This window comes from Capsicum annuum, unplaced genomic scaffold (genome assembly GCF_002878395.1).
Source record: "Capsicum annuum cultivar UCD-10X-F1 unplaced genomic scaffold, UCD10Xv1.1 ctg3878, whole genome shotgun sequence".
NCBI classification, from domain to species: Eukaryota; Viridiplantae; Streptophyta; class Magnoliopsida; order Solanales; family Solanaceae; genus Capsicum; species Capsicum annuum.
In genome coordinates this window covers 23,818-40,331 of record NW_025845946.1, presented here as the reverse complement: position 1 = coordinate 40,331, position 16,514 = coordinate 23,818, and the positions used below count along the sequence as shown (strand labels likewise).

General features: G+C 35.2%; 1 protein-coding gene across 1 annotated transcript; it reads left to right on the top strand.

Moving 5' to 3' along the window:
• Positions 1–2,299: 2,299 nt before the first annotated feature.
• Positions 2,300–3,843, top strand: LOC107849596 (delta(12)-acyl-lipid-desaturase). Its single transcript, XM_016694154.2, has 2 exons — positions 2,300–2,390; positions 2,500–3,843. Exon 2 carries the CDS (start codon positions 2,530–2,532, stop codon positions 3,676–3,678), a length of 1,149 nt encoding a protein of 382 aa, XP_016549640.1. The 5' UTR covers positions 2,300–2,390; positions 2,500–2,529; the 3' UTR covers positions 3,679–3,843.
• The last annotated feature ends 12,671 nt before the right edge of the window (positions 3,844–16,514 follow it).

The window sequence follows — 16,514 nt, the reverse complement described above, 5'->3', positions numbered from 1 at the left end:
AGAAGAAGTTGTGATTGAGTACAAAACTTGAAGATAAACTGAAGAAAGAGTTTTACTTAGATGAGGAGATCGACTTGAAGTAGGACTTTTACTTAACCACAAACTCTGATGAGTTGAGAGATCAAGGAAGAAGTCTTATCCACTGAAGGACTCTTCAAAGATTTGTGGTTAAATAGAGAAAGTGATTGGCATAATCACTTAAGCATTTACAAGGAAATCAACAATTAGCAAATTATCTAAGCCGTCAATAACTTGAAAAAGTCATAATTGAACCTGTTCCTATTACTCAGAATTAAGGTTTCTTAGACTTTATGTATTAGGTTGGTTCTTGAGTTGTATTGTTATTTTATTCTAGCCTCAGTAGAGTATAAACTAAGTTAGAATTATTGTCTTCAAGTTAGGGGGGAACTCGAAGATTTGGGAACACTTACCTTGGGGAAGGTGTGTGTTTTGTAGAAGCAGGAATTAGAGTTTATAATTCCTAGTTTACAAGTGTGTTGTAATTTGTTGATTGTTGAGGATCAAGTGTTTTAGTGAAGTTGTGGTTAAATCCTATAAAGGTACAGATCATGGTTTCTTACATCTCTTTGAGCCGAGTGTTTTCCACGTGAAAAATCACTGACTCATTTTTTTACTACTTTAGCTGTATTGAAACACGTTAGTCAACCTGTTCACTGATAGGCAATTGCTAGGCTAAAAGAAGAATCAGTAGGGTACGTATTCTAACACTGAAGATTGTAAGCTACAGGACGATGTCATAGAGGATGGCACTTTTGTTCCTACAAGGGAAGTTAAAGTTGGTGATGTGACCTCCCAGATTCCCAAAACTAAGGAGTTTGATGACGCTGACGGGAAAAATATAGAGAAAAATTATAAAGCCAAGAAGATTCTTGTGTGTGGTATTGGTCCTGATGAGTACAACAGGATCTCACTGCTAAGGAGATCTCGGATTGTCTTCAAACAACCCATGAAGGAACCACTCAAGTGAAGCAGTTCAAAGTGGATATGCTGACAAATCAATATGAGAATCGTTAGCACCATAAACTGAAGAGTTAATTAGTGGTTTCACCTGCTGGAATTCGGACAATTGTTATATAGGCTCGGTGAAGTATACTAATTGTTTTTATATAAATATATATAAAATAAAGGGGCAATACAAAAACATGTGCTTTAACTTGGCTTCAGCAGACATTTATGCCCTCAAACTTTAGATGTGTACAAGTAAAGACATAAGCTATCATAAAGTTGAACAAGTAACACATTCACGTTAACAAAATTCATTAGAAATATCAACTGAATTGATCGAGTGACTTTGTAGGTAAAATGATGATAACAGTGTGACTTTTCTGTTACATAAAAAAAAAAAAAGGTAACTTTCTGTGACAGTTACCATTAGTTGAGATGGATTGAACTCATAATTCGTTAGATGCTTTTTATGAGTGTCTAATGGATATTTCTCAATGTTCCGGCTATTCATGGAACATGACAAGCAGATGATTGATCATCAGGAAGAAATCGAAGAATTTCTTGGAGATCCTGTGACTGTTTGATAAATCAAGTGCAAGTAGTTAAAAGGATTATTAGGATGTTTGCTCTAAGTATTTCAAGGTTTTTAAGTAAACAATATTAATTTTTGGGAATATTAATAATCAAACGAATGGACAAAGTTTTAATAATGAAAAAATGGAAGCCAAATCACATGGAGTCACTAAGAATACATATGGCCTCTTTTGTTTGTTAGTACTATATACTAATTTATTTTAAGATGTAAGTTTGCCATCTTTGAACGAATAAATTATGTAAGTCTGCCATCTTTGAATGAATAAATTTTGGTTAATCAACTACCAAAGGGTAATAATGGTACAGATCACATATTTTCATGTAATGAGAGGTCTCGGATTCGAACATGAGAATGGAGAAATTCTCGAGAAGGAGCGATTCCTTGCTAAGTTGATGGTAGGGAGCATTTTTCCCTTGATAAGCCCTTTGCCGAGGGAATCAGGACTAGTCAGACCAATAAATTCCGAATAGCAGATGGTTATTATTAATCTATTATAAAAAAAAAAAAAAAAAAAAAAAGTTGGCCAGACCTCTCATGCTTAATCAGAAGTCTTGAATTCGAACATTAGAATGCAGAAATTCTTGATAAGGAGCGCCTCCTTGTTAAATGGATAGTAGGGAGCGTTTTCCCTTAATGAGCCCTTTGCTGAGGAAATCTGGACTAGTCAAACGAATAAGTACCGAATACCGGATTGTTATTATTATTAATTTTTTTTTTTAGAGTAAAGCATCTAGGTAAGGCCAGGCCTCCAGTTCTCTATATTATATAAGGAAGAGAACTCTCTAGCTTTTAGGTAAGGCTAAAAGAAGGTGTCTTTTGAACTTTTGAGGTATTTCCACTAAAGTTGGCATTCTGATTTGGTTAGGGGAGAAAATTTATTTTATACAATATATATATCTACACTCTGTATGTTTGAATAACAAACTTAATTGTTGCAGATTCAGGATTAAAGAGGCAGGAGAACAAAAATGGGAGCCGGTGGCAATATGTCTGCTCCAACAACTAAAACAGAAGGAAAGAAAAATCCTCTCCAAAGAGCGCCAATTTCAAAGCCCCCTTTTAGTATTGGTGATATCAAGAAGGCCATCCCTCCTCACTGCTTTCAACGATCTCTCATTCGCTCGTCCTCCTATCTTGTTCAGGATCTCATACTTGTCTACATCTTTTACTACATTGCTGCCACTTACATCCAAGTCCTTCCAACCCCGTATCGTTATCTAGCATGGCCAATTTACTGGATACTTCAAGGTTGTTTTAGCACCGGATTATGGGTCATTGCCCATGAATGTGGCCATCAGTCCTTTAGTGATTACCAATGGCTAAATGATACTGTTGGTTTTATCCTCCACTCTGCACTTTTAACACCATATTTCTCATGGAAATATAGTCATCGTCGTCACCATGCCAACACTAATTCTCTTGAGAATGATGAAAATCATGTGCCTAAGCTTAAAACCAAACTAAGATGGTACACCAAATTATACATGAATAATCCACTAGGAAGATTATTCATGCTTGCCTTCACCATCACTGCTGGCTTACCTTTGTACTATGCCATCAATGTAGCCGGCAAACCTTATGATCGTTTTGCAAGTCATTATGACCCATATAGCCCAATTTATAATGACCGTGAGAGACTACAAATCTACATCTCAGATGCAGGTTTGATTGCAACTATTTATGTATTGTATCGCGTTGCTCTGACACAAGGGCTAACTTGGCTCATATGCATCTATGGGGTGCCCCTCGTAATAGTGAATAGTTTCATAGTGATAATCACTATGTTACACCACACTCACTTGTCATTGCCACATTATGATTCATCGGAGTGGGATTGGCTAAGAGGGGCACTAGCTACGGTAGACAGAGAATATGGCGTGCTAACTAAGGTCTTCCACAATATTACAGATACACATGTTTTGCATCATATGTTCTCAACCATACCACATTACCATGCAATGGAGGCAACCAAGGCTATCAAGCCATTACTTGGAGAATACTACCGATTTGATGAAACTCCATTTTACAAAGCATTATGGAGAGAATTTGAGTGCATCTATATTGAGAAAGATGAAGGATCTCAAGGCCAGGGTATTTTCTGGTATAAAAACCACTAATGTAGGAGTGGAATCATAATAAATACTTACCTAGAATTGGCTAAATCTTCAGCCTAAGTCGTGATAAGTATTTTGGATTGTATGTTTTCGTAATATTGTATTTGGATTGTTACTTTAAAATTATTGTAAATGTGTTGTTAAGTAACTATGAAAATGTTTGTTTCATGTAACAGCCAATTTATGTAAATCCATTGTCAAGAATGGCGAGGGCAGTAGTGCCCCCTGCTGAATTGATAGAGTGATCTACACAACTGAGTTGTGTATATGCACAAATAATCGCATTGAAACATATATGACAACATGCACATATATACTGTGCATAACGTAACATTCACGATTACGAGACTCCTCAAGTCAACCTTTCTCTTGATCTAGGTACACCACCGGGCGACTACAGAAGAACGCCAAGAATAAGAAGTTTTTCCTGCACTAGAGGTTCAAGTTTCAACTTGTCACAAACACGCAAGGTTCATGCATTAGGTAGTCTCGATCCCATTCCCTCCTGACTTAACCCAGACTATACCAACAAGGCATAAACAGTTGTATTAACATATAAACACATTCTAAACATAACTAAAGCACTAATATTACTCAAATGGAGGGGTCGAGTTGTTACATTAATTCCTTTTGTGTATTCTATCAATCACATATTTCGTCATCGGAAACAAAATTCTATTTGAAGTAAAAATCCTAGTCCATGATATTCTAGGACATGAGAAAACTCCAGAATATATATGGAATGAAGATCATTGAGATGCACACCAATTGCATACTCGTGAAATTAATCATCCTGAGAGCGAACCATTGGAGCAAAACTGCACGACTTGTCACAGGCTCACAGCAACAGTGGAACCTGGTCCACGAGTTGTTAGGTGTGTTCGAGTTTGTACTATCGAATATTGAAGTTTTTTTTGATTGAGTGAGAGAAGCTATGTGTCTAGATGTATATAGTAGTCTTTGTTGAGTTTATCAGTTGGAGTAAACTGATGAGTTGTTTTGTGGTTAAAGGTTGTCATCGAGTCTGTGATATGAGTGTTATTGAGTTGTAACTATTCCTATTGTTGCACTGTGATTGTGAGTTTGTGAGAATTGTTATAAGAAGAAATTTTATCTTCTTGATGAGTTGTTAGAACAGTTAGAGTTCACTGTTGAGTTGATTTAGTTCCTTAGATTATTGTAATGACCCTTCAGGTCATTTTTCATATTTATGATTATTTCCACCCTTTGAGCTTCTCCGTAGCTGCCCCAAGTCAATTATAACTTTCTGGGACCAATGGCTCGATTACCAAGAAGCTCATTTGATTTTTAGAGTCAATTCCCTGACCATCGGACGAAAACTTCAGTGAAACAATCTCGGACGCAAAATTTGACTGTGCCAGCAGATCCAAAATATTGATTTTAGTCTAGTTAGACCTTTGGTTCGGGTTTCAATGCACCCGAGCTCATTACGACCTATTAGTCGGAAAGTTGCAAAATCGAAACTATAGGGGAGGGCCCCACTTTTTGCCGAAATGACCTTGTATGGAAGTTTTGATCATATGGATTTGAATTGTGGTTTACACTCAAATTTTACTATTGGATCATATATTTTGGGTTCTGGATGAGTTCCGAGGATCAGAAACAAGTTTTTGACTTTGCTGTCACAGGGTACGCGTCTCTTCGCCGAAGGGGTCTATAAATAGACCCCAAGGTCGCGAATTTGGGGATTCTTTATTTACCTTTGAGATCCTAAAACCTATGATAACTCAAAATTGAGTCTTGTGGGTGTCTAGGGAGCTTGGTAAACATCTTTTATCATGATTATCATCCATATTAATGTAAGATTTCATCACTTTATTGGTGAATTTTTTAGTTCTTGACGCAAAATCCCAATTTATCTTAGGTCTTAATTTAGCACTAAATTTAGTTTGTTTTCATTCATTGATTGAGGTTTATGATTCCTTGGTGATGTATGAGCATTGGGTGGACCTCGGAAACATGATTTTCGTACGTGGGACTCACTTGGGGTTTTTTGTGTCGTTTTTAGACCCGAAGCACAATAGTGCAATATGGGTATCGTTAGACTCGTATTGATGAGTAGATTATATTTTTGATATTGTGATGACATTTTGGGCATTGTGAAGTGAAGACGAGTATGTGGTGCTTCAAGTGTAATTTTGCGGTTTAGCCTTGAGGTAGGCTCCTGTCCACTTTCCTTCATAGATGATGTATGATATGTATTGAGTGTGGATATGAATGTTAGGGTTGAGTATGAGCAAGATAGCTTAGCGTTGATTATTGATGTTTTGGGAAATTAGATGATGATCTTGGACCCATAAGATAGTATGTTTATAATCTTGTGGACTCCTATTGCCTTCTCCCTAGTTTAGATTGAATTGTATCTTGGATTTGATACATTGCTAGATTATGGATGGGGTTTTAGTGTTGAAAGCATGATTAGTATATTTGATCTTATTGATCTAGTATGGTATTCTCGGAATCGTAATTTGGATTGAATTGAATTAAGTGCCCTTATTTCTAGTTGAAGTTCCTATCTTAGGCTTGTATCTAGCTTACTTGACATCTCGAAGTTAAACTAGATATCTTGATACAAGCGTAAAGAACACAAGAATTACAAGTGATATGAGTGCAAAGAGGGTACAAGCACAAGAAGCCATACTTGAACCATATCCAAGAATAGGGAAGAGTGTGAAGGCCTTTGCAAAAGAGTGGCAAATGGGTATCAAGATCTCAAGACCATTCCCTAGGAGCCAAGGTCAATGTCTTCAAGGTACATTCATGAAGATGGATGTGTCTGAGCATGTCTTAAGTTCGTCCAAGGGAGTGTATGTATTAAAGTGTGAAGACATTCCTTGAGTGTCTTAAAAACACTACAAGGCAACCCCATTTATACACTCCAAACCCGCCCCTTAATTAAGGGTAAATGTGTCATTTCTCATCTCTTTTGTAATAGACTATAAGTAGGAACCACTTAGTCTTATTTGCTTAGTTATCTTATTCTTGAATCATTTGTAATATTGAACATCATTTTCCTCTCAATAAGAAAGTATACCACCAAACATTTAAACATCACAAGTGAAAGATTCTACTTGTGTTGTGAAACGGCTAGAAACGTGAGTACTTGAGTGAACCAAGTTTCTCTTGTGTTCGCGTAAGAACTTGGTTCTTGTTAATGTGATTTGTAGAGGTTTTAGAGTTTGATACACTCTTTAGTTGCTACATTTCGTATTCTCCTTATGTCAAGTTACCTATCTTTTTATTGTTTTCCATTTATGTTTGATTCTAATGACGTCTTATTGTTTTGTTGTTGCGAGTTTAGGGGTGTTGTTGTTGATGGTTTGCGGACTGTTTTGGTGTTGTAGATACCGTTTGGTATCATATCTTAGCCTAGTTTGGGGCATAGTGTACCTAATTAAGGAAATTGAGGTTTAGAAGTGGGATTGCCCGGCCCACTTAGAGCTAGATTTGTGTTAGCCCTTATGGGCTTAGTTGCGGATAGTAGGCGTAGTTGAGACTAATAAACCTTATTTATGAGATTTACTTGGTGAATTGATAAATTGTAATGATGTTTCTCGGATTGTGACTTATGAGTTATAGCTATGTTGTTTCTTATAGAAATGATGTGATAAAATGGGTCCATAGAGATGCTATTTTCTGTTAGACTTGATACTTGGCCCATAGAGATGTTATTTCCTCTTAAGACTTGATACTTGGCCCATAGAGATTTTATTTTCCTCTTAGTTATGATATTTGGCCCATAGATATGCATTTTCGTCTTAGTTATGATACTTGGCCCATAGAGATGCATTTTCCTCTTTATTATGATATTTGGCCTATAGAGATGCATTTTTCTCTTAGTTATGATATTTGGCTCATAGAGATTCATTTTTCTCTTAGTTATGATATTTGACCCGTAGAGATATATTTTCCTCTTAGTTATGATATTTGGCCCGTAGAGGTGATTTTCCTCTTAGTTATGATTATTGAGCTTATAGAGATAATGTAACACCCTGATTTTCTGAACCGAAATGCTACACGGTGCTCATGACCCCGAAGGACCACAAGCTAACCCATGACTGATATCTGTACCTGTATACTACATAATATACATAAAATGCGGAAACATGAACATGAAAGGCCATAAGGTTCGAACTGAATAAACGTCTGATAACAAAATATCTGAAAAAGGTATAACAATATCAAAACAAGTCATAAATACTGAAAATAATGAGATCTGAATATCTAATCTAACATCTAGTCTGAAAGCCTCTAACTGAACTGAATAAGGAGTTGAAGGAACATGTCTCCAACTAACTCCATCTAGCAACTGAATAGTAAATATAGCAATAATCATATCGTCCTTAAATGAGAAGGACTCACTGTAAACTCTGAACAATGGAATGCTACTGCTGATCTGGATCTCATGCCTCTGAACCTATGGTGTAACATAAAAGAAAGCACCATAGCGCAAATACGTCAGTACGTCTGAATGTACTGAGTATACGAGTGAGGTAGGCTAAATGCAAAGGGTTATATGCATGAACAATGCTAACTAATATGAACATGAGAATACATACATGCATAAAAAACTATAACTGAACTCGTGATGATGCTGACTACTGAGTCTAAATGCTGACGATATGACTTTACTGTTACTGAGGTACTGAATAGATTATTGACTATTTCTGACAGTTCAAAATATGAAGAACTGGTTTGAATGACTGTGTCTAACAGTCCTGAAACTGAATACTGGTAACGTGAGCTATGACAACTGATATAGCTGATATAACTGTAATGATCAGACTAATCGATATAATCGATACTGAGAGACTGTATCTGACAGTCTAAGTTCTGATGGAACTATCTGAGTTTTGTTCTACTTGGAGTAACTAAATCTAAGATCAGTCCTATCTAGTGGGTGATCATGAATATACTGATAATAAGGATGATTTGACTTAGTCTGAGATCAGTCCTATCTAGCGAGTGATCTTTAAATCTACTGATTCTGATACTGATTAATCATAATTGAGATCAGTCCTAGCTAATGGGTGATCTTGAAGTCTATTTATAATGATAAGCATTGACTGTATCTAACAGTACTAAATCTGTACTACTAAGCTGAGTTGACTGTGTCTGAAAGCCCTGATTCTGTAACTGAAACTGTGGGATATGTTCATCTAACTGACATACCCCAAGCTAAGCTGACTGGGGTCAAATCTCTGCCCTGACTGGAAGGGTGTCAGTATCGCGCCACCAGTAAAGACATCTGTTGTGGAGTCAGTCCTAATCTAGCGAGTGACTCCTGGGATCATTCCTATACATATAAATGTGCTAACGGGTGACCCCTGAGTATGTCAGTCCTATCTAATGGGTGACATATCATACCTATATTGGTAACGTAGTTCTGGAACTTAGGGATTGCTTCTAGGGATCTCAGTCCTATTCTAGCGGGTGAGCCCCCATCCCTAGGTTCGCTCGGTGCTGAATCCTACTCCCATCTGAAAGACACTGAACTGAATAACTGGGCTGAACTAAATAACTTAACTGAACTGATTTGCTGAACTGATACTGATTGATTGAACTGATACTAGTGGTATTGTTTAGCGGAGCTAAAACTGAGTTTACTGGGTTCTGAGGACTGATTAAGAGTATTGAAGTTACTGAGATTTATTGTGATTGCTGAGGTTACTGAGCACTAAGATTACTGAGAATATTGAACTACTGAGATTACTGAGTTTTCCTGAGTCACATGACTGACTGATTTCTATAGATCATGGCTTGACTGAGAGTATGATGAAAACATGACATGGCTCTAGGCACACAACTATATTTTTTGAGTACAAGTACCCCCAGGACTCGATGGAAGGAAACTAACACACATGACTGACTTGATCATAAGAATAGAGTCCATAATCCACAATATCATAAATAAGGGATTTCATACTAAGCATGGTTCTCAACAATCTATTTCATGGAAGGGAATTTCATACAACATGTATATACTTGCATAGCTTTCAATATCATGCTCATTACATATTACAACCACAATACATGATATCATTACTTGGGGAATTTCATGGTATTCTACATCTTGTACATGAGTGGGTTTTGCAAGTAAGCATAACATAATTCCATAAGATTAGTTCATGAGTAATCCAAGAGTGTTCACAAGACACTATCAACATGTATGACATTGAATTATAGAGGCCTATCATGAATCCTCCACTTAGTCATAATTTAGCTATAATGTATGATTTATAGTCTCTTAGGTATTTTATCAAACACCTTACATGCACTCTTTAAGGCATAGGTGTATTCACAAACTTACACCACTTTAATCCACCCAAATTCATGGGTTCCAACTATATGATCACAATCTTCCTGAAAGTTCATCAACTTCCCACTCTATAACACAAACCACAAACAACAACATGAATAAAACCATATCACCACAAAACATTCATGATTTTGTTATCAAATATTGATTCTTGAACTCCACGAACAAAAGGAATCCGTGGATGAACACTATGCATACCTTAATGGCGATGAAATTGTTGAAAGATTGGACCTTCAAGCTTGATTATGCAACCCTGGTAGTTTTTCTCCTTCTTGTGCTCTTGGATAATGAACTTAAGATGTTAATAGGGTTGTAATGTGATTAGAAGCTATAAATTTCGTGAGGGTAAGTATTGGGACGTGTAAAGAGTGTTAAAAGACTTAATTATCCACAAAATAACTCAAAAACTAAGTGTTTTTCGTGGCTGAAATCATAAGTGTGCGCCGCACATCCTATCTCATAAGCTAAGGTGTGCGTCACACATGCTATCGCACACTTGAGGGTGTGCGCCGCACAACCTGTCGCACACTTGTTCCAGTAGCCATGTGCGATTGTTTATGCGTCGCACTCCTACTTTGCAGGGCCATAACTTCTTGCTCGGGTGTCGAATTTTTATAAAATTAGAATCGTTGGAAAGCTAATTCGATTCTCTACAATTTTATGGGTCTAAATCTGCTAAAAAATGTCACATATAAATCAAGTTATGCTCGTTCAAAGGTTACTCTTGCAGAATCACACACTAAAACTTGATGGATACAAAAGCTATTAGCTTGCCTTACTCTGAGTGGCTCATATGAGCATGCTTAACACATCATAAGATATCTTATCTCTAGGATACTTATTGTAAATCATGTACTCAAATATGAATCACAGGATATGAGGTTTCATAATTAGGAGAACTGATTCATTTTCTAGCTTGGAAACATACTGGGTATTACAGATAATTTTCCTCTTGGTCATGATGTATAACCTATAGATATGAGATATCTAATAGAGTTGATATGCTTGTTGATATTATGCCTCCTAGATGTGAGAGGCCTCCTATATGTGAGATGATTATAGATATACTACGGCTTATAAATATGATTATAGAGATGAGTTCCGGATATGTATATGGGCCGAAGGCCGTGATGATAATATTGTGATTATTTTGAACATATTATTAGGCCAAGGGTCAATAGATGATATCGATTGGACATTCGAAAAGTGTTTGTCCTTGTTGAGGATGCGACTACAGTTGATGAATATATGTATATGTGTGTGTGTGTATACACATCTCTCTGGTATGGGAACGGAGGAAGGTGTGGTATGACGCTTATGATTTCACGGATTGAATACTAGTGATGGCATGTATAGATTCGATACATTCATGATTATTATATCGGTTATTGATGTGATTCTAGCCGAATGCGATCTTATGATTGTTCTTCCTAATTATGGTATAATCTACGTGGTAACTAGTTGTCTATTAGGTTACTATAGTTCTTGATGCTTAGAATTCTAAATACATTATGTAATGAGTCTTGCTTAGTAATATGGTAGCTAACGACTAGGGTTGATACGTGGCTATGAAGTTGGATTTATTGATGGTAGTGATATGTGGCTATTGATAACAAGTTATAATTCTAATTAGTTGTTAAGTGAGGATAATGTGGTTAACATTGCTAGGTGTTAAGGGATTCTAGTGATAATGATGCATGGTTAATAATGATCCCTAGTTACTGATGCTGACTAGCTAATAACGAGAACTAGTTAATAGTGAGGATTAGTTGGTAAACAGTATTAGATATTGATTGGTGTTAGTTAATAAAAGATGTTTAGTTTATAAATGATGAATAGTGAATAGATGACAATTATGGTTTAATGGTGAACCTTGACTAGACATTAGGTTTGGCTAATTATTGATTAATGGTTAGTTGTTATTCCATGATTAATGATTATGTGGAGAATCGGTTAGATTGATAACTAGAGATCATGTGATGACTAGTAAACTAGAGGTATAATAATGAGTCGTGGCTATTTAATAATGAGCAGATAGAATATACTGATAAGATAGTTAACTTTGCGATATTATGATTACGATTATGAGTATATCGGCTTGCTTCTGTATTCCTATTATATGCCAATATTTATGTGTTGATAGTTACGATGATATATTGATACCCAAAAAGTTCGAAGATATTGTGATGACATATTGATACCGGAAAGATCGGAGGATTTATGATGATATTGATACCCGTTTTGAGTCCGGAGAATATTATTGAGATGATTTTGGTACCCAACAAGGCTGGAGGATATTGTGATGATATTGATATCTGGTTCGAGTTCAGAGAATACTATTGAGATGATATTGATGTCTGACAAGGTCGGAGGATATTGTGATGATATTGATACCCGATTCAAGTTCGGAGGATACTATTGAGATGATATTGATGGTATACTTTGCATTCATTCCTATATGTACATCGCCTATCACCAGTATGCACCTATATTTATCAGTCGGTATGGGAAGGTTGCATAGATATGGATGAAGGATATGTCTTGTGTTATTGTATGTTGATTGAACTTTCTGATCCTGAGGCGGTGGGGGTATGCATAGGCTCGTCTAGGTTTGGTTGTCCGGAGTAGTCGGTTATTAACGTTGTTATTGATATTGTTATTATCATTTTTATGATCATTATTATGGCTAGCTATGACAGATTGGCCATTGATCCAGTATCGAGATTTGAGGTATGTCTTTTGCTTCTCCTATCTTATATTGCATCATTATGCATGAGTATTTCATGTCTAGTCATGTGGATTAGAATCCCCAAGTATGATACTCCCTCCGTCCCAAATTATGTATCGTCATTTTCTTTTTGGTCCATCCCAAAAAGAATGTCGCCTTTCCTTATTTCGTAAATTTTTAAAGACACAATTACAATTTTACCCTTAGTGGTCCCACTTGATTTTAAATACTATTACTCCTTTTTTTATTTGTCTTTTCAATTAAAAATTGTCCCACTTGATTTTAAATATTATTACTCTTTTCTTTAAGAAGGGTAATTTTGTAACTTTAACAAAGTCAATACTTATTTCTTAAATATCGTGTCCGGTCAAATGGTGACACATAATTTGGGACGAAGGGAGTAATATTTAAATCATGATAGTATTATAATGAGGTCTTAAAATGAGAACATGATGATCTAGGTTATGTTTGAGATGACCTCCTGTTTGTATGTATTATATATATATATATATATATATGAAGCCAAGGTAATCGGATATCCCTTCCTTTGTTGTCATATTGTATAGTCGTTTCTTAGCCTTGTATAGTACAATATATCTTTCTTTCGCTCTTTATTTGTATCTTGACCTGGGATATATGGTATAGCATTGGTATATATTGAATGTAGCTAGAATAGGATAGTTCACCTAGATACTTCCTTAGTCTTATTATGTTAGACTCTTGGACATGAATAGGATAGTTGTCCCTTGTTATTCTCATTGACTTATTACATGATTTATGGACTCTTGGTTGTCGTTTCCATTCTGCTTATATGTTGTATATATCTACTTTATCTTTGGAGCTCAGTTGGTAGGTGCCTACTAAGTACCATTCGTTTGTTACTCATACTACACCTCTACAGCCTGCAGATCATAGTACGAGTTATCACCGTTGATGTGTGCATTGTGCGGAGTTGTCCTGATTCGGAGACTTAGAGTGAGCTCCTGACGTTCGAAGTATTACTTATCTCTCTCCTATGTATTAGACTAGCCTCTAAGTAGTATTCAGAGGTATGTTGAATCAGTGTATTTCTCCTTGATATATCACTTTTGTACTCTTATTATGTTTAGAAGCTCTTGTTCTGATACTACCAGGTTTTGAGATTCATCTATGTATTAATCTTTATTTCATATATTCCGCTTTCTTTTCCTTATTTTATTGAGTAGTTTGTTACTAGCCATTACGGACTACAGGTTGGTTTGCCTACTGGTGAGTTATGGTAGGCGCCATCATGACCTGAAAACTTGGATTGTGACAGTTATAGAGTTATAATCTGAAACCACTCGTTGAAGTTAGTGGACTTTAAATCACGTTGTAGGTCATGACGTTTACTCTCTTGAACAAGGAGGTTTTCCACTATAAATCCCGCCGTGTTATTGTTTTTACTTATCATTATAGGAACCTGATTCCTGTATATAGCAGTTGGTACTAGTTCCACTATCAATGAGGGAAATTACTTTCTGTTATCTGTGAATTAATTATAGTCCCATCCTATCAATTATTCTAAATAACAACTTACATCTTCGCTAATTAATTACTACATAAATTTTTTTCTTTTCAATAAAATAAGCATATTTTAGTTTTGGGAATCTTAAGCAATATTCTACTCCCAATTTTATTATTGGCACAACTATTTTATTGTTCAATCTTGGTATGCTAACCCCCCTGCAGCAAATGTCAATATAGTCAGAGCGATGGTTTCTATGACACCAACATCACCAAATAATATTTTTTTTTTTGTCAATTACTACCAAATTTTATTACTCCCTCCGTTTAAAAAAGAATGATCTACTTTGACTTGGTACAAAGTTTAAGAAAATAAAGAAGACTTTTGAATCTTGTGGCCTTAAATTAAAGTTGTGTCAAATGTACCAAAATGTCCTTTAATCTTGTGGTCCTAAACATGTCATGTGGAAAGTTGAAATTAAAGTATTGTAAAAAAAGAAAAAAGGATCATTTTTTTTTAAACGGACTAAAAAAGAAAGTAGTTCATTCTGTTTTAAACGGAGGGAGTATATTAACTACATATGGATGGGAATCAAATAATTCAACTTTTAACCTATATATAGACAACTAGTCACCATGTGAATTCAGTTGAGTTATATTCAATAAAAGTGATAATATATTGGTTAACCTAGGTTAAATGATAAAAAAAAAAAATTATTTTGAAAGAAAATGGCATGAAATTATTGAAAGATAAATTGTTTGTCATGTCAGAGTGAGAGATTCTCGAATTACATGTCTATTTCAATAAGTTAAAGTGTCTAGCTTGATTAACCAAAGTTCAATGATTAAAAGAAAAAATTGGAAAGAACATGTTATGGAATTATTGAAAGATAAATTGTTCGTCATGTCAGTGTGATAGATTCTTGAAACAGATGTTTATGTTAATAAGTTAAAGTGTCTAGCTTGATTAACCAAAGTCTAATGATAAAAAGGAATTTTGAAAGAACATGTAATTATTGAAAGATAAATTGTTTGTCATGTTAGCGTGATAGATTCTTGAAACACATGATTATGTTAATAAGTTAAAGTGGGTAGCTTGATTAACCAAAGTTTAAGTCATGCAATTATAAAAAAAATAAATTGTTTGTCATGTCAGCGCGAGATATCCACAAATGTATGTGTTATGAATCGAACAAAATAAGCAAACCACGAGCAAAAGGAAAAACATGAATACATAGATTTACGTGGAAATCCTTGCAAGAAAAATCATGAGCAAAGGCAAAGGAGGTTTCACTATAATGAAGGAAGAATAATACAATGTTGGAGCCAATAGTCTCAATTTCGTGTATATGAGAATAACCCGAAACAGCCCACTAAATCGCACTTATATAATCCGTGAATACAAATAGGTCCTACGCCCAAAAACATAAAAGTCCATACACTTTCAAGATCGGATCAACGAAATTTGGTTCACAACTCTAACAATTTGTCCATGTCAAGTTAAAGTTTCTAGCTTAGTAATGAGTGGATAAATTTAAGTATTGAACAACTCTATATTTACTCACTATAAATTTGGCCAACCATTGGATGTACATGTACTCCAAGGGCCATTTGGTTTAATGTATAGTTAAATTATACAACAATAAAATAGTGTTTGGTTGGTACATATTTTGGTTCCTCCATAGGTACATTACATTACATTTTGCATAGTGAATCTATAATAATAAACATATAGTATGTAATAATACATGTATTATTTGATCCCTTTTTTAAAAATCAAAGCCATCTACCCAAGCTTTAACCTTTTGTGGTGGTGGTGGGTCATTTGGCAAACCCAGTGAATATTTTATTTTACTAATTTGGAAGCTCAGTAGTCCATGTTTGAACACTTTTTAATTAGAAAATAATTTTGTTCAAACCTAGAATTTTAAACAAATATAGTCCTAAATGTCTGCTGTTTGTCATTATGTGAATTAAAAGAGTACAAATCAAATGATAGTAATTATATATGCTCCTTTCACCTCGTGTGGTGTGCTAAATAGTGCCAGAAGTTGATTACTGAACATTGATATTAATATTATTCTTAAAAGAATATTCATATTAAACTATACATTAATAAAATAGTGTTTGGGTGCTATATTTTAGTCATGTATTAATAAAGGTCACGCTATACATTAATAAAACAGCGTTGGACCAAATGAATGTTCATCGTCGATATGGGACAATTGTAGGTGGATCAAGAACACGAATTGCAGCTTAGCTTTGAGTTAGTAGCCAAAGTTAAAA

What these genes read in the sequence shown, in the direction of transcription:
- LOC107849596 (XM_016694154.2), top strand. Translation starts at nt 2,530, where the DNA reads ATGGGAGCCGGTGGCAATATGTCTGCTCCAACAACTAAAACAGAAGGA.